Here is a 19,980-nt window from a genome sequence, read left to right as displayed (position 1 = left end):
ATTAGGTTTCCTTCCTGCCACTTTCTTTTCTCCTTTCTTTCTTCTCATTGTTCATTCCCTCCTTTCTATCTCTTCCCCTCTGGCCCCTTTCCTTTCTACGTTCTTCTATCTTGTCATAGTAAAATTACTATTCAGAATCTATTATGATAAAAAGTAATTTATTATTTATGGCTTAATTAAGTTCTCTCTCTTCCAATGGGATTCCTTTGATGTTTATTTTGGATTTGAAATATAAAAGTAACAAAAATGAATTTTATAGTTACAAAACATACTTTGTGTAAACAAGTTTTGGCAAAAATCACAAATAGGTTTCATCATCAGAAATAATTTTATTATTTATTCTAAAGCAATTCAATGTAACTGGTAGCAAAATGGTACACAGACAATAAACAGAACCAATTCCCATAGGGCTACAAGGACCATTATTGACTTTATGTTTTATTTTCAATGTGCTAGTGTAATTATTTTAAAAAGGCAACAGTTTGTTAAAATTATTTTATAAGCATGTTTTATTTTTTTAAATAACCCGAGAGACTAATAAACTATTATTATTTTAGCAAGCTGATATGAACTCTGTCAAATATTAAATTTGGGATAATGTTTATAATAAAAAATAATTACTTTAAAAGTTATCAAACAAAATTTTTAGTCTTATAGGAAATATAATTATATCCTAGCTTAAAATCCTAGTCTTAACAACTGTCAAAATGCAAAAATACTAAACTTCAGATCTTGTGGGGAAATAGAAGATTTGTAAAATCTTATTTTATTCCTAAAAATAACCATAATGGAGTAAAAAAATGTCAACTCAAAGAAACATCATACTTGACTATCAGTGTGCAAATATGAAACAAGTTCAGTATGTTCCTTATTTTTTTCCATTACATCATTAGTTCAATTCTGCCATCAATTTTAACAATTATATGATAGGTGTATTTGTCAAATATATTTCACATTTATAACATACACACACATATATGCATACAATCATTAAGTTTTAAGGCATGCTCCCAATTTTAAATAACTTGTCATAATTCTACTTCTCTAACCAATTAGAGAAGAATAAAGAGAGCTTCTCTCTGGAGAGAAATTGTTGGTGTTCTTGCCATTCTAAAATATGGGTATTGCAAATTATATTTAAAAATAAAAAAAACCTCATTTCACTCCCCAAGTCCAAATGTGCAATGACAATATTCTTTGATTTCATATTGTATATCTTTCATTTTTTCCTATGTAATTATTAGGGAAATATTAGGATTTCTTTATATTTTTAAAAAATAAATTTCTATTTTCCTTTCAGTTGATCTGCTTCATTATTTTGTAAAAAGGACAGAAATGTCCCGTACTATTCTTGAGGTCCTAGTATTATTTCATGAATGGAAACTCAATGTCAAATTAAGGAATTTTAAAAAATAGGCAATTAGAAGAAAAATATATTAAAAAATTTAGCAAAGTCTATCCCACAGTAACACTTTAACACCCTTCTACCACCAGGCAAACTATCTGTGCTTTCTCTTGTACTTTTTGGTCTATTTATATAGGGAAGGAAAACAATCCAGACAAAAGCATCAGTGTCTCCAAGGGCCAATTTATATTTAAATTTATAACTGTCAAATTCTGAAAAATTCATGTTAAATTTAAAGGGCAAGGATTACCTATTCTTTAATGCTCATTCCTCACCAAGTTCAAATACAATAATATGGATGATTTCCAAAATTCCATAACAACATCTTTGTCTTATCCATTTTTATGATTTATTTTAGTTTCTGTTTACTCATTGTCCTCTACATTGGTCATTTTCCCAAAATTGAAGCAAAAAAAATTTAACATCCTATTTTGAGGGCAATTATTTTAATGCCAAAGACATATGGAGGATGTTTAAGATTTTGATATATTTCTGTAGTCCATAAAAAGTACAAATATTTTCCTTCAATTTTAAATTATTTTTCTGGTGAAATTAACTACATAGATATATGAAAAATGTTAAAGTTCAAGAGTCTAATGAAAATCATTTCTGCATATTTCAGAAATCCAGTTACTGTTTAAATTTTTGGAATAAAATTAAAATCAACAACTGTTTATTAAGTGTTTTCTCTATGCTAGGCATTCTTTTAGGAGAATAATATTTACTTTTTAATACACTTTTCTTAGCATAAAGTTTGTGCTGGTTATAAGGTCACCAAAATATTCAGTACTTCATATTTCTTTTTATGTTTTAATTTCTTCTGTGTAATTAAACATGCTATGAACATCTCAAATTCTAAACTAATATATCATATGAAAAGGCAGACAGAAAGGGTTAAAATGACTTTAAGATTTGTATGCTAAAGCAAACTCTGATTCTTACACAAAAATCAGCCACACAAGTTTGTTGGGTAATCTCTAGGCAGAAAAGACTAGACATTTATGATGAGCTCAGTTTTATAAAACAGCAAGTTTAAAGAATATGCTATGACACATTTACTTTTTAAGAGGAGTAACAATCTTCAATGTCCTTTGGGACATACCAAATACTAAAATTTTTCATTACTTCATAAAACCTTAATTTTTGTTAAGCTGGCTTCATATAGTTCAAGTTATTGTCAAAGAGTTGAATATCAGATTTAATTTTTTTTGTTTTACTTTTGGTTTTCAGATTCATTCCACTGTTGTCTTTTAAGTAGTAATAGGGGAAGTACCAATAAATAATACATAGAGTTTCAAAATGATCTATACTTCTAAGAGAATAGATTTTTGCTTTAGTAGGAAAGAGTTAAATATATTTCAGTATAGTTTCTTTTAATTTCTGCAACACTTTTGCTGTTTCAAGCAAGATCCTTATAGGAAAAAGTAGTCTCTTATTTTCCTTTTATCAAAGTTGAGTTTCCTCCCTTGAGTCTTGATTAGTGGCATTGCAGATGCTGTTTTTCCGACTGGGTTCACTATTTGGAAGGTAAGCCAGTGGATCTGGTCGGATTAAGTATCTGATGAAAGAGAAAACAGGAAATCACTTTGCAATAGTAAATAAAGGCAACATTATTTGACACTGACACAGTGGATTTCTACTTTGTAATGAGCTCTGATTTCAGGTTATCTAAACTGTTTTCTTTAAATAAAACTAATGAAAAGACCAATTGGTGGAAAGACTAACTATTGAGTTAGTCTATAAAATTTTGCAAGGTTTATATTATTCTTTCTATACATGATAAGATAATGATAATGAATACTGATGAATCATAATGAGTCATGAATATATCTCTACTTTTCAATTGTGATCCATTTCAGCATTGTCGTCATCTTATTCATTTTTATGAATTATTTTAGTTTTCTATTGACTCACTATCTCTTCCATTGGTCATTTTTCTATCAAGGAGGTGGGCATCCTAGACATCATTCTTTCATTACTTAAATTCTCAATTTTATTTATTTTATTCATAAAATGAGAAGTTTGATTAAGTAATTCCTATGACCTTTCTAATTTAAAAATATAATTATATAAAATTAATGATTTAATAAGTATTGCAGTGCATATTATGCATGATAATACTTGAGTATTCATTTAAAATTAGTTTAGTGTTCATCTAAAATTAAATGATGTTATAATGAGAATAAAAATGCATAAAAATAATTTTTAATTCATTCTACAAACAAATAGAAAAAAAATGTTCATCTGCCAAACTCAAACTTTTCATTAATGGTAGGATTTGTTTTAAGATGGATGTTTTACTTCACACTGTGAAATGATCTCTGTCAACAGCACCCACCTCTTGGGCACCTGTAGGACCAGTGCTAGCATCTGGCAATACAAAGTAGTTTCAGTCTCAAAATCTCACTCCTGCCCTGCAGGAGACTAGAGTATAGCTTCTGAAGCATATATAAATAAGACAGGAAATTTCAAACAACCACAAAGAAGAGCAGAGAGAGCTGGGAACTACTTTCTCTTAAGAGATTTGAGTTGAACTTGTCACTGCAGGTGTGAGAAGAGAGGAGGGGGGAGGCCATTCCTGAGCTGGACAACTAGGGGAACAGAGGAAGGGCTGTTCCTATTATGCTTAGAAAATGTGTTTGACTTCACATGACTGGTGAGACCAAGAAACAGTGGTAGGCAGAGTCAGAAAGAAAGGTAAGAAATAGCTATTGAAGGATCTTCAGCTTCAGGGAACAACAATTCTTTTGGTTGTTGTTCCAAAGGTAGTGGGAAGCCACTGATGGTTAGGAAGGAAGAGGATAGCAAATGTAATGCAAGATTCCAAGACAGTTTTTTCCAGGTAAAAATGAAAGCAATATTTTATGTTCCTATAATGATTTTAGGAGGAAGTAGAAAATATGAATGGAGCAATCAATTAAAAAGTGAGAACTCAATGAAAATCATAATTTTCTCTTAAGGATTAAAGGGAAAATATTTATAAAATATAGCCCTTAATTTAAATGAGAGAGTATTAAAAGCACTGCAGTCTATTTTCTTCAATCAAAAGTTGAGAGTAGTGTCTTTGAATCTGTTTACTGGATTTTGCTGTCTTTGTACACTATTTTATAATTACTTAAAATATCAATAGCATTATAGATCAATGAAGAAAATTAATAGTGCACATTAAGCCCTTTAATGCCATATCATCTAGTGATTTTTTTAATCAAATTAATGCTGCCAGTTCAATTGGAATGAACTTTTGAAGGTGAATTTTTAGAATAACATAAAAGGCACATATATAATCCATTATCCATTAAATTCATTGATGTTGTGACAAAAGTTTCTTTCCCTATTGTTATCACTACTATAAGTGTAATGAAGCAAATTTCTTAAGCTGTATTTTTAAATATTTTTAGTTGTAAATGGACAAAATAATTTTATTGTATTTATTTATCTTTATGTGGTATTGAGATCAAACCCAGTGCCTCATATGTGCTAGGCAAGCACTCTACCATTGAACTACAACACAACCTTATGCTGTAGTTTTATATGCTACTTATGATGGAATTTTTTATGATAATTTGTCATCACTCAAATTCTACTAAAATATATTTCAGTGCCACAAACATAGATTATTGCAATGAAGTAATAATGGTTTATATAGAAGTCAAGTTGGGATTTTAGATTAAAACTAACAGAAAATAAAAGCATCCAGGGGAGAAAAAGTTCCAAACATATATGCATTTTACCTGTATACATTATACCATATATGATTTATTTATAAGCTGAAAGATTTCAGAAATAATTTAGTCAAATACATACATATATGATATGGGAATATGTCCATAGACTTCAAAGGAAAACAATATATTTTTGATAATTCTTTCAAAAATAATCATGGAAAATAATTTTGTTAGGGTTAAGATACTTAACCTATTTTGAAATACAAGTAAAGTAAGCATAATTAAATGAAAACTATATAATGAATACAATTGTATTATTTGGAAAGAAGTATAAGAAGGTTCATACTAATGGGGTAGCCTGAAGAATTCATAGATATTGCTTATATTTATGTGCTTAAAGAAAAGAATATTTTTAAAATTATTTATTTATTTATTTCACCCTCCCTAAAACCAAACACTACTCTATAAGCTAACATTCAGTTTTCTCTTCTTTTTCATTTATACACTTCTTTGGAAAAAGTCATTCCCATTTAGCTTCCTTAATCTCTAAAACTAAAAAAAAAAAAACTTCCAATATAGAACTAACTGATCTTCAAAGCTGCAGTATTATATATCTATATGCTTTCTAGAAATTTTTGCTTAGCACTTAGAAATATATCTAGATCCAGTTCATTATCTTTTTCCTCCAGTCAACAATCCCTCTTCCCAGTTTGAGAAATTGGTAGACTCCTTCTTCCTCAATTCCCACATCAGTAATGAAGTATCATTCTTTGCCTCCATACATATATTTACATAGGAACTTACCTTTACAACCCATTGTCTTGATACTGTGACAGGTTATCTCCCTCATGCCTGCTTCTGAACTGCTTTCCCTACTTTCAGGCCCATTTCAACCATAATCCACCCTGCCAATCAGTTCCATTGCTTTCCGCAGAATTTCTTTTTTAAAATTAGCATACCTGAGGGGTGACATCAGCAAGATGGATGAGGAGAGGTGTCTGGCACCTTTCCCTCCAAAATAAAGAACCAAATCAAGGGGCTATTTCTCTGGAGTGTTTAAAACAGAAGACCAAAGTTCAGTGGGAAGTTGCAGAGATGTCATTGAAGAGACATGGAAACTTTATAAAGAAGGGAACTGAGTAAACAGCATCTTCTGTACATCTCCCAATATCAAGTCTGAACCAAAAAACTTCATGTGGAGGTCCTACTTAGGCAGAAGAACCCCAGTAGTCTCATTCACACCATAGACACCCTAAGCATTTACTGCTGGAGATCCATCCCCACAGTCCTTGAAGGTCTTGAACCCAGCTTGGGGAGCTGTGGGTTATTATACCAGTGTATTATCATCAACAAAGAGCACAGAACACACTGTGCCCTTCCCTGTCCAGGCTCCTGCAGAACACCATCTTGAGATCCTACCCACCCATGTTCCTGTGAGGTAGCCAGATATCTAAGGCCTGCAAACCAGCTGAATTCCCCTGCCTACCCTCCCACAGTCCCCAGCAAGCAGCTGGGCAGCCTTCCCTGAGTGGCTCAGCCTGATGAGGTTTGGGGAAGCAGATAGGCCTCCCCACCATACACCTCCAGCCTGGGAAACAGATGGGAGGCCAGATCACCCATAGTTAGCCTGGGGAAGCAGCTGAACCAACCCTAAACAGGTTGGCCAACAGAGGCTCTGGGATCAGATGGGCAGCTACACCTAACAACCGCTGGCAGGATACCCTGAACTGCTCAAACTACAGGTGCCCTAGGAAGCAAACGGGCAACTTTACCTATTCTCCTGAAGCTACTAGAAGTAGCAGGAAACCTCTCTTGAGAAAATTAGATGACTGAAGACCAGAATTGTATCCAGAACCCCAGGAAACAGCCAAGTAACCTGTCCTGAATGATTTAGTCCATAAAGGCCTTTGGAAGCATGTGGATAGCCCCATCCACATATCTTCAACCCCAGAAAACAGCTGGACTGCCTATCCCAAGCAGGCTGAGGATAGATCTTGCTAAGTCACCTATGTAGCTCTGGGATATTTAAGGACAACCTAGTCATTCCTGTCTGTGTAGCCTGGCTCCTGCATGGCTTTTAAAAGATGATAGGTAACCTTGCTCTGCTACCAGGATCACTGCTCCACAACACCTATTTCCACAGAGGCAGCCCCATTTCCACACAGCCCTCAGAAACAGATGGATGCTCTGTCTATACTGATGGTCCAGGTCCATCTTACCAGCGTGAGCGTTCCAGACTGGATCCACTGGATCCTGACATAACCTGTGGAACATAATAGGTACCCTACAGGTGCAGTCAAGAGCAAATTATTAAGAGCCACTAACTAACCAACCACATCCAAGAGGGTTGCATCCCTGCTGGCAATGCAAACCATGACCTCTATGGCCTAGGCTGCTGAGACACTCCCGGGCATCACCAGCATTGATATTGACTATGGAAGCTGCACAGACAAGACCGTAAGGCACCTATGTGGAACCACAACAAACATAGCCTCTCTAGACCCTAGGTCATCACAGAAAATTATGTAACTGAGAAAACCATATTATAAAATTAGTAGAGGCAACTGACCCTTCAGTTACACAATTACCAGTGTACAGACACAGGGAGCATGAAAAGGAGAACATAATGTGACATCTCCAAAGGAACACAAGGACTCTAGCAACAGACTCCAAAGAAGAACAAGTTGACTAATTACCTGGCAAATAATTTAAAACAATGACTTTAAGAAAACTCAATACAATAGGAGAGAATACAGACAGAACAGTCAATAAAATTGGGAATGTAATTCATGATCTAAGTGAAAAAGTCAGCAAAGTCAGAGTTCATAAAAAAGAACCAAACAGAAATCTTGGAGCTAAAGAAATCAATAAATGAAATAAAAGAATGAAGAAAGTCTACAAGACTTATAGGACACTAGTAAGCGACCAACATTTGCATTATTGGCATTCCAGAATAAGAAAAGGAAAAAGGCAGAGAAAATCTATTCAAAGAAATAATTGCTGAAATCTTTTAAATTTTGTAAAAGATATGGGCATCCACATTCATAGAACTCAAAGGACTCCTAATAGATTAGACTCAATAACAGGTTCTCTGAGGCATATTACAGGCAAACCGTCAAAATTGCAAGACATTCTCTCTTTGTATTTCTTTCTTCCTTGATTTTCTAAGTCTGGCTTATTTCACTTAGCATAATGTTCTCCAATTCCATTTATTAACCAACAAATGCCATAATTTCCAAGGGGAAGGGAGGAAAAAGGGAAAAAGAGAAGAAAAAGGAAAGAATTTGAGCAAATTATACTATGTGTATGTATGAATATTTCAAAATTCATTCAAATTTAATGTGTAATTATAATGCATCAACTAAAAAGTAAAATAGAAGACAGACTAATTGAGTAGATGAAGAGTATCTGAGGAAGGGTGGAAAAGAGGAAGTACTTTGGTTGAAAGAAAATGGAGAAAACTATATATTCATATATGAATATGTCAAAATGACCCCAATTATTTTAACTATGATGCCCTAAAAATAAATGAATAAGCAAATAAGAAAAGTTCAATACCATGAGTGATTTCTAAAAAAATCACGATAAAAGCATCAAGTCATACATAAGGGAATCTGCATTGGTCTAAAAGCAGACTTCTCAGCAGAATCCTCAAGGGCCAGGAGCGAATGGAGTATATTCAAAGTCTTAAAGGAAAAAGGAAAAACAAAAACAAAAACACAAACAAAATCAAACAAACAAACAAACAAACAAACAAAAAACCCAGCCAGACCTAGAATGCTATACATGGCAAAGTTATATTTCAGAAATGAAGGAAAAATAAAGACTTTCCAAGACCTGCAAAAACTGATAGAATTCATCACCACCAGATCAGCTATACAAGAAATACCTAAGGGAGTCTTCTAGCAGAAGTAAAACAATGATAATCACAATCCTGCAAATGTGCAAGTTCACAAAAATTACTAGCAGAGTCAATATATATAAAAGAGAAGAGAATAAAACCTTATCAATACAGAAAACCATCAAATTACAAAGATGAACAATAAGACAGGAAGAAATGAACACAGGACATGCAAAACAACTACAGAAATTAACCAAAGGAGAAGACTATGGCTTTACTTATCAATAATGAGCTTGTATATAAACAAAATATATTCTGCAAATAAAAGGCTTAAACTGGAGGGATGGATTTAAAAAACAAACAAATGAAAAATGATCCAATGGTAAAATGCCTACAAGAAACTCTTTCATCAGTAAAGGCACACACAGACTGAGAGTGAAGGGACAGAAAAAGATAAGCCAAGCAAACCAAATGGGAAGCAAGGAGAAATGACAGTTATTTCATATAAAATAGACGTTAAGTCAAAAACTACATGTAGAGATAAAGAAGGTCACTATGTGATGGTAAAGTGATCGATAAAACAAAGAAATAACAATTATAAATATATATACATGTGATGCGAGAGTGTCCAGTTATTTAAAACAAACATTCTTAAATGCTAAATGAAACATCCTTTTATTTTAAAAGGAAAAATGGATCCAGGACAGTAGATTTCAACATCCCACTTTCATCATTGGATAGATCATCCAGACAAAAAATCCATAAAGAGACATTGGAGTTAAACTCCACTATAGATTAAATTGACCTAATGACATATCACAAAACATTCCATCCAGCAGTTGCAGAATTGACATTCTTTTCATCCATATGTAGCATATTATCTGGCACAGACCACTGCTGGGCCACAAAACAAGTCTCAAGAAATACCAAAAACTGAAATCATAACATGTTTTTTCTGACCATAGTAAAAGAGGCTAGAAGTCAGTAACAAGAGGTTCTTTAGAAATTTTACAGATACAAGGGAATTAAATAATGTTCTCTGAAATGACAAATGTCAGTGAAGAAATCAAAAGGAAATTTTAAAAAAGTATTAGAAGAAATTGAAAATAAAAACACAACATAGCAAAATCTATGTAATACAGTAAAAACAGTACTAAGAAGGAAGTTTTTTTTTTAAAGAGAGAGAGAGAGAGAGTGAGAGAGAGAGAATTTTTTTAATATTTATTTTTTAGTTTTCGGTGGACACAACATCTTTATTTCATTTTTATGTGGTGCTGAGGATCAAACCCAGCACCCCGCGCATGCCAGGGGAGCGTGCTACTGCTTGAGCCACATCCTCAGCCCCATAGAAAGAAGCTTTTAAAAATACACACCTACATTACAAAAAGGATTTCCAATAATCCAATGGTACAACTCAGGGAAGGAGAAAAGCAAGACTAAACCTCACTCAAAATTAGTGGAAGGAAATAAATAATCAAGAGCAGAACATAAATAAAATAAAGAGAAAAAAATCATATATATGTAGATACAAATAAACTTATCAACAAAGTGAAGTCTCTCACTAATGTTTTCCTCCTTAAATATACTTTTATTAATTAACTATATGAAATTTGAGTCAAAGAAAATGTCTTAATTATCACATCTTTAAGATAATATTATTACTGTAGTCTATGTAAAATCTATATTTTTCAATGAATCGAATTTCCTAATGGACCTTTTTCTAATTTTTAGAATGTCGGTATTATAATTTTAGTGCACATTAATTATACAAATTAGTGGATTTCACTTTGGCAATTTTATATATGCATGCATTGAGCTTTGATCACGTCCCTCCTCCCTTCTCTTCATGTGTTTTGACCTATTTTACTTTAGCTCTCAGGAACTCTATGGTATTTAGAATTAAGTAGTGTGGAATATTTCAGGTTTTCCTTTGAGTTGTTTTCTTATTCTACCACAAGTTTTATTTCCTCAAATAAATATAGAATTCATGCCACTATTTCCTTCTTTGTTCCACCTTTCATGTCCTTTCTTTTAAATAACCCTATAATATTTATAGTATTGTAATAAGGAACACATCACATGCACATTTTTAATCAGAAATAGAGTTTATAAGCATTTGTATCACAGAAAAATAAGGGGCTATAGTGGTAACATATAAAATTTATACAGAAATTAGTAGTTTTCTAAAAATGCATGTCCAATATAAGATATGAGATCAACTTACACAACATCATTGAGTTCAAGCCTGGTATCTGGAGATGGGTTAATCAGGATGTAGGAGAGGGTACTTTGATGATCATTCATTTCATCTAGAAGATAAATAAATGCCAAGTTTGTTATATTATTTACAGAAAATGACAGGAATTATTGCAGATCATCCTTTGTTCAAACCATGCACTTGTCAATGAGAACTTGCTACAAATGTCACCACAGTATGACTGGGTATATAAGTTTGACTATTTTCAAATTATTGTCATTGGAAATATCTGACAGGTATCCATTTGTTGTCCCAATAGATGAAAGAAAAAAGTACCTAATTCTCTTCTGAGCAAACATAGTTGGAGTTATTACACTGAAAAAAACATTTCTACTAAAGAAATGGCTGGGCTAGTTGATTATTTATTATGCCTTATAAATTATTAAAAATAATTTTGTTTAAAGACAGTTATTCCAGAAAAAGCATTCATATAGTAAATTCTTTGAAAAAATATCTAATTATATAACATTTAGAAAGCATGATAGAAATGTGTCTAAAAACCTTAAAAGTCCCATAATATGTTCGATTTTATAACCTAATATATTTAAATAAGCCATCCTGTTTTTTTTTGGAAAATGCAAAGCATCCTATGAAATTAAATTTAACCATATTTAAAAAAAGTAAGTGTACCATTGAATCACTTGTTTTTCATCTAAATCACTAAATATTAAAATAAAGAATGTACAATTTTAATTTTGTTAATTCACTCTGAAAACATCCTTAAGGGGGAGGTTAGCACTATGCAGGTGCAATAGCTTAGATGTAGCCTGAATTGTGTGTCCCAAAGGTTCATGTGTTGGAAGGTTGGTCCTCACTATGGAGACACGGGAGTGGTAGACCTTAAAAGGTTGATCTAGGGGTTGGTCATTGGAGGCACTGTCCTCAGAAGGGACTGGGACAATTCTCTGAGCTAGTTCTAATAAGAGCAAGTTGTTATAAAAGAGTAAGACTGGCAGCTCCTGGCATTCTGCCTTCCTGTTTCACCTTGGGATTTCTCCATTTCATATATACTCCTGCCATGAGGTGATGTAGCCAAGGGGACCATTACCATGGCTCAATCAACAGGACCATCCAATCTTGGATATTCTGCCTCCCAAACTGTGAGTTAAAGAAACTTCTTTTCTTTATAGAGTGCCCAAATTAAAGTTAATAAACATAATTCATCCCATGGGTAATCTGTATATCCTGTGAGGATACTCTTAACAAATCCTGCTCCATGGCCATAGAATATTTTTGCATTTTTTCTGTTGCAAGTAAGCACGCTTCCTGAAGGAACTACTAAGTTTTACAGTTTGATCAAAATTCTAAAAATAAATTTCATACTAATGCAGAGACATCAATACTTAAATAACTGTATTATAGTAGAGATCTTATAAGACCAGCATGACTGACCTTGATTAAAAAATAATAGCTGTCCTAGAAGACATGTTATTTTTATGAAATAAAATTGGCCACTGTGTTCATGTGACTAGAAAACTATCACACTAACATGAAAGACAACATTTTCACTTGTGGTATTTCAAATAGATATGCAAGAATACTTATTTTTAATGTTTACAAATAAAAATTCTTACAAAGAAAAACTAACCATAAGTTTACCAATGTAACTATTATAGTCATAGGCTCATCAAGTTAATATTCAAATAAAAGAATATAATTTGGTTGAAAGTCTATGGGTTAGATACAAAAACTTGAATCTTATAATAAAGTTAGGGTTATAGGCAAAATAGATAATTCCCAGTGAAATATGAATTATAGGTAAACAACTTACAGTTGGTTTTAATATAAATATGTCCCAAAGACTATATGTGACATTCTACACTTATTTGTTGTTTATCTGAAATTCAGATTCCACTGGGAATTCAGTATTTTTATTTGCTAAATCTAGCAATTATACGTGTGAATAGATAGCTCACTAAACTAGCTGGAACCTGGAATCCAACTAGTATAAACTGATGTTTTCTCGAAATATGGTCCATTCCAGCATAATAAATAATGCACAAAGAGAACATAATTTCTCCTTATGCAAAACAGGTTTTTGCTTTGACTAGCACATTAGAACCATACATCATAATTGGATTCATTTTGACAAAATCATACATTCATGAAGTTTAATTTATAACCATTTCATTCATGGTGACTCCACTCCTCTCTCCCTCACTCCCTCTATTTCCTTTACTCTACTCTACTGTTCTTCAATTCACTCACTTATCTATTTGTTTATAATTGGTATGAAAAGCAATTTTGATTCAAGTCTTTTTTTCTTGAGAAATTTTCCTCTCATGTGAATTTCCACGACTGCTTTTCAAAGAAACTGAAATTGACAATGCACTATGGAGACTAAATCATATAATCCACCAAAACATACTAGGACTACCAGAAAATCTCCTTTTCATTTGGCTACAAATGACACAGTTTCTTGTCTAAGCAGTGGAATTACTGAACTATGACACAAGGAAAATATTTTAACAGATAACTTTTCAGACGATATTCACAAATGCTTTGTTGGAAGGCCTGCAGTTGTCTTTTTCTCTTTGTGACTTTGTATTTAAGAAATACTGAGGTTCAAAAAAAAATTATATTGGAGTTACACATAAAAGTCACATTCAACAATAGTTATTATCAGTTGTAAATCTGGTATTTCTGCCTCTATTATTCATTCTCTGTGGTTTTTATTTTAAATTTCTAAATTCTGTATGAGAAAATGATACAAGTTTGCTGGATTGTTAAGACCCCATCATAATAATTATCACTGACTATAGCAAAAACACATAATGATCACAAATGAGGTCTGAACCAAAACTATAAAACCATACTTATTGACCGAAATAAATTTCCTTTGGTAGGTTTGGTTTCATAAACTCCAAAATCAAAATTCTATTTTTAAAGAAAAAATATCTACTAAGAGAATCTATTGCTAAATATTCACTGTGTTCCGATAAACTCTGATCTTGGCAAATTAACAAACAGCATTATATAGTTTAAATTTCTGCCAGTGAAAGTATGGCTTCAATCTTGAGATAATTATCTAAATAAAATTATCTAATTAAAATGAGATAATTATCTAAATAAAACTGTTATTATGATAAATTGTTATGATAAATTGAAAATATAGAATATCGAAAACTTTATAAGAAATTCTATAGGGTTAAAAAGTCAAAGAGTACAGAGTATTACAGAGAAACTTATTTTTTCTAAGTTAATTTTTAAATTAATTAGCATATACTTATTCAGTTAAAATTTTTCAAGTAGAAAATATTCTTAGTTTGTATAAGTAGATCTTAAATAAAGGAAATAAAATCATACTCCTATAGTTCTTAAAAATTAATTTATGCATACTAATTCACAAATTGTAAATTTAAATTTTTACTATATTTTGTTTGAAATTTTCATTTGAAATATTTTCAGGATTTTTGAAAAAGAAGAATAAAGTTTAAATGTTTCCTGTCAGTTATGAGAGGCCTCACAATGTACCAGTCTTTTTGGTGCCTTGATCATGGACTTCCAGTCTCCATAATTGTGAGAAAACAAACTTCTAATTTAGGCCCCCTAGTTTGTGGTATTTGTTATGATGGCCCTAGTAAACAAATATAACTTCTGAAAAAACATGTCAATTATGTAATCTTAATCAAAGAAATATTTTGGATAATAAAATATCAGATTAAGAGGTCCATTTAAGACAAAAGCCTCCTAAACCAGATTGTCTACATTAAAATTCTGGCTCTATCAATGACAAATTATGAGATCTTAGGGAATTCACTTAATTTCACTGATTCACAATGGGTTTAGTTTCCTCACCTGGAAAACAGGAACAATAGGAGTGTTATCACATAGTTTGTTGTAGAAATAAATTATAAGTAAATAATACTAAATTAATATATAGTTCTTAGGCATAATGCCTAGTTGATATCAGATATTATGAAAAGATTACCTAATATTATCATAGCAAGCAAAATCAAGCTATAAATTATAAGTAAAATTATAAATTTGTTGGAACATAAAGGTGTTGTCAGGCAAAGGTAGTGGAGTGTTCCAAACCAAGTAGAATGGGAACTGGCACACCTGAGATAGTGCAGTTTAAGAGGAGAAGCAGGCACTAGGGCATGGGCGCAAGTGAACAAAGGGATTAAATGCAAAATGATGTTGAAAAGGCAACAGGGGTTAGGGGGGTGGGTCGAGATCCCTGAAGGGCTTGTGGATCTTGGATGGGAGTTTGAATTATATTCTAAGTATAATGAGAAAGCATTTAAAATTTGTCAGGTATGGTGGTGGGGTTGGCAGCATGATCCAGTTTTCTATTAAATATATATTTTTGCTCTGTGGGAAATGAACTTTGGAAGGGACCAAGTTTAGATTCAGAAATATTAGGCTTTTTTGAAACAGAAACATAGGTGAGAGATGATGGTTATTATGGAGTAATAAATAGGAAGGAAGAGGGAAGCTATATAGAAATGAAAAAGATATGAAGACCAACAGGGGGAGGGAGGGAAGAATGGAGCGAGATAAAGTTTTAAGATGGGAGATACCACACCATGTGAAATCTTTCATATTTATCCACATTTATCATTTTGTGGGTATAAATCCAAACTTCCACCTAACATTGTTTATATCCTGTCTTAGCAACGTCCTTTAACATTGTTCAGAGTAAAGATACGCTATTAGTGAAATCTCTTAGCATTTGCTGAAATTGTCTTTATTCACCTTCATTTTAGAGAGTGATAATAAATACATATGTCCGGGTAGACCATATTGTTTTAGGTATACTAGGTAGTACTCCAAAGATGTCTCTCTATGGTTTTTGGATTTGCCAAATTTTTAACAGGATGTCTGTTGACAGATTTCTTCTTTTTTTAAAAAAAAAGAGTGTGTTTTTTTAATCCTCTGACTCCTTTTGAGATATTTTATCATTTATTTATAGCAATTTTGTATATCATGTCTTGGAATTATTTTTAATGTTATATTACTTGAATATAAATTTTATTCTTGCATATAAGTTATCAAATTCAAAAAAGTAACCATTATTATTTCTTCAAATATTCATTCTCCTCTCTCCTATTGGGATGAAAACTGCATGTATGTAAGATAACTTGATTTCATCCTACTGGTAATTAACACTGAACTTTTCATTATTTTTTCCCCATCACTCTCATCAATGCATTTTGGTTAGTCTATCATAATGGCTTTTGCATTTTTATATTATCTTCTGTAGTAGCCATTATGAGGTTAATCCCATGAAGATTTTTATTTCCAATAATGAATTATGCACCTTTAGGAGCTTCAATTTCTCCACATACAGAATATATTGTAATAACTACATTAATACTCATGTTTTCTGTATGTGTTTCATGTGATTGATTTTTCTGCTTGTTTATGGTTCTATTTTCTTATTTTGGGTCGACTTCCTGGACTACCAGCCTGTGAATGGGTTACCTCATTTGATTCACTTCCTTTGGAGAACAAAGGAAGTTAAAGCTTCCTTTTCTCCAATGATTACACATGATTGATATTTTTTCTAATTATTTAAGTTGAGAGCATAAATAACTGTCAGAACAAGAAATTTGCCTTTTTTTTGTTTTAGAACATTTAGATAGCTCATTCTTTACTTTCTTGTTGACTGCTTATTTATTCAACCAATAATAAAATGTTAATAGTAAAAAGTCCACTCAACCAGTTAACATTTTTTCTCAGTTACAAAAATATTTTACTCAAGTTGGTCACGTTTTTCTTACACATATACCAAAACACAACACTTGAATTTCCAGTTGTAAAGATAAAATATAGGTGTAATTAAGTGCAATGAAGTTAATGATGATGGTAAATAAAAGTATTGGTATTACCGTAAAATTAATGTTCTAGGAAGATTATGATACAACTCCATGAAGCAAGAGTATGATTTTAATATATATATAGAGATACGGAAAATTCATTGCCTACATATTTTATTTACCATAAATCATCAATTTAGCAATTACCCTTTTTGAAACCTATAGCACTTCTTTAAGAAGAAAAACTTAGTTTGTTTTGTTCAATTAATATTCTATAGACAGAACAATATTATCATATAAAAGCTTTTTTTCTAAGTTCAACCTTGTGAGAATGGTTTCTGGAAATACAGAAAAACTCAAAATCATTTTCTGGGAATCTACATAATATTATATACTCATTCACTTGGATAAAAAGTAAATGATATTTCTCGAAAAAAAAAAGCAATAAAACTCTAGAGTCAATTTGTCATGGAATAATAAACTGTTGATACAGTCATCAGAGTTATGTCAGGTATTTATATTATTTCTTCTTGCTATGAAATATTGCAAAATATTCTAGAAGAAATACATAGCTGTGATGCCTTCACTCTATATAATTTGTTCTAATTAAATAAATTTTTCTAATCTGTGAAGAATTTTTTACTAGACAAACATACTCCAGTTATTAATTCAATTTTGAGGAATTTTAATCTTAAAATCATCAGTGAATTAGAAAAGTATGAAAACAGGTGATGGTTTTACTATCACAAGCCTTAGTATTATACCTATCATACTTTGGGGTAGAAATAGCAATTCTTTCTTGGTAAGTTTGCTTATTTAATTTCCAATTTTAGACAATGACTAAAACTAAGTCATCATGCTGGCTACAGAAAATTTTCAGTGTATCTATTAACTTCTTTAATCAAATTATAAATTTACAAAAAATAAGACTTTCTGGTGGATATAACGTCTAAATACTATTATTTACCTCTTTGTTGTTCAAAAATTTTTTCTCTTAGTTTCCTTCAGTATTTCTTCTTTTAGAAATAGTATAAACTTTTAAAGATTTGAGGTAAAATTGACTAGCATATGTAATGGTAGTCATATTGAAGATGTACTTGCCAATCAATACTTTAAAAATGTCTGCCATTCTGTAAGCTACCATTATGAATCTGTTAATGATTTTAAAAAGTAATTTTAGTGAATGTGAGAGCCATCCTAAATATATTGTTTAAGAAAATGCTAGTTTTTAACAGAAAGAAAACAATTGTTCACAAATGCAGTATAGTATTGTTATAGTTAGCTTTTCATCACTATGATCAAAATACCTGATGAGAACAATTTCAAGGAAGAAAGATTTATTTTGCCTCACAGTTTCAGAGTTTTCCACCCATAGTCAGGTGACTCCATTGCTTTGGGCTTAATATGAGGCATACATCATGTAGAAGGGTATGGCAGAGAAAAACTGCTCAGATCATGGGAGGCAGAAAGCAAAGAGATCAAATTAGAGAGTGGGGAAGGGTCCAGGGCAAAGACATAGTACTAAAGGAACACCCCCATTGACCTCCTCCCATCACCCATGCCCCATCTGCTACAGTTTTTTCCACCTTCCAGTGGTCCATTCAGCTATCAAAGATTAATCTGGTAATGAGGTCAGAGCACTCATGATCTAACCACTTTCCCCAAACCCTACCTCTGGACACTGATGTAGTGGGGACCAAGACTTGAACACATGAGCTTTGGGGGAGCAGTCCAATTTTAAACTATAACAAGTACATTGGCTAAAAAAAATCTTATCACATAAATTTTACTCATTGGCAATTAAAACTATCATATCACAAGCCTAGGGAAGATTCCATTTATCCTCATTTGATGGTTCTTAAAGAAAAATAGTACCTCGTCCAAGAGCACAGAGCAAGCTGACAGTTCCATGAACACTGAGGTGAATGGTTTTCAAAACTATTCTGAAAAGAATTCATTTAAAATTCAATAAGAAGGGGCTGAGGCTGTGGCTCAATGGTAGCGCACTTGCCTGGAATGTGTGAGGTAGTGGGTTAGATCCTCAGCATCACATATAAGTAAATAAAAAAATAAAGGTCCATTGACAACTAAAAAAATATTTTAAAAAATCAATAAGAAGCAAGTAGAATTTGAAGACTGGCATTTTTGCTATTTTGCCATATCACAGGATTCCTCAAAGTCTTTTGGGCACAAGCAGTTCAGAACTGAATCTTTCAGATTTAAAACATAATACTAGATATGTAATATGTATTATGTATCATCTCAGCAAAGTCTGAAGCAGAAAATTTATACTTGTTCAGTAGAACATGATAATCACAATAAATAGTGTGTATGTGTGTGTGTGTATCATATATATATATATATATGAGATATGAGATACAATTTCAAGCAGTTTTGGTCAGTTTCTTTATCTGAAGAAGTTTTAGTGCCAAATTTATATAAAATCTTGGTTTTCAGAAATTTTGTATTATGGAATTATTAGTAGAATATTGTCTACTTGTAATCTAATCAAAATATTAAGGATAGGTTTGTTTACCTTAGATAATACATGCATGAGCATTTCTATTATTTTTAGTAATTTCAATCCTACCTGCTGAGGGAGATCCTGCATGAGAAAACATTAAAAATTTTAATGGTGGTAATAAATAAACAGAATAATCAGGGTTTCAGTTCCTTCTGTTTAATCACCTTGGGTAGGGCATTTCATGTCTCTAAGTTCTGTTTTTATCTCTCAAATGGTAAACAATAGTGTGCCTCCACTCTTTCACAGTTAAGAATTCATATATAGCATTTTATTTTTTTTTTTTAATTTTTTTTTTATTGGTTGTTCAAAACATTATAAAGCTCTTGACATATCATATTTCATACATTAGATTCAAGTTGGTTATGAACTCCCAATTTTACCCCAAATACAGATTGCAGAATCACATCAGTTACACATCCACATTTTTACATAATGCCCTATTAGTAACTGTTGTATTCTGCTACCTTTCCTATCCTCCACCCTCCCCCCTCCCTCCCCTCCCATCTTCTCTCTCTACCCCATC

The 19,980-nt window shown here is 32.0% G+C and overlaps 1 protein-coding gene across 8 annotated transcripts in view; it reads right to left on the bottom strand.

Moving 5' to 3' along the window:
* Nucleotides 1–309: 309 nt before the first annotated feature.
* Nucleotides 310–19,980, bottom strand: part of Kcnt2 (potassium sodium-activated channel subfamily T member 2) — a 361,454-nt gene continuing 341,783 nt past the window's right edge. For all 8 annotated transcript variants that reach the window (XM_048809800.1, XM_048809801.1, XM_048809804.1 and 5 more), the window contains 2 exons: nt 11,136–11,220; nt 310–2,963 (listed from right to left, as the gene is read on the bottom strand). In XM_048809800.1, coding sequence (XP_048665757.1) covers nt 2,852–2,963; nt 11,136–11,220 — 197 coding nt within the window. In that variant the 3' untranslated portion in view covers nt 310–2,851. The remainder of the gene's footprint in view (nt 2,964–11,135; nt 11,221–19,980) is intronic.

This window comes from Marmota marmota, unplaced genomic scaffold, assembly GCF_001458135.2.
Source record: "Marmota marmota marmota unplaced genomic scaffold, marMar, whole genome shotgun sequence".
Classification (NCBI taxonomy): Eukaryota; Metazoa; Chordata; class Mammalia; order Rodentia; family Sciuridae; genus Marmota; species Marmota marmota.
This window is presented reverse-complemented; position numbering and strand designations above follow the sequence as displayed.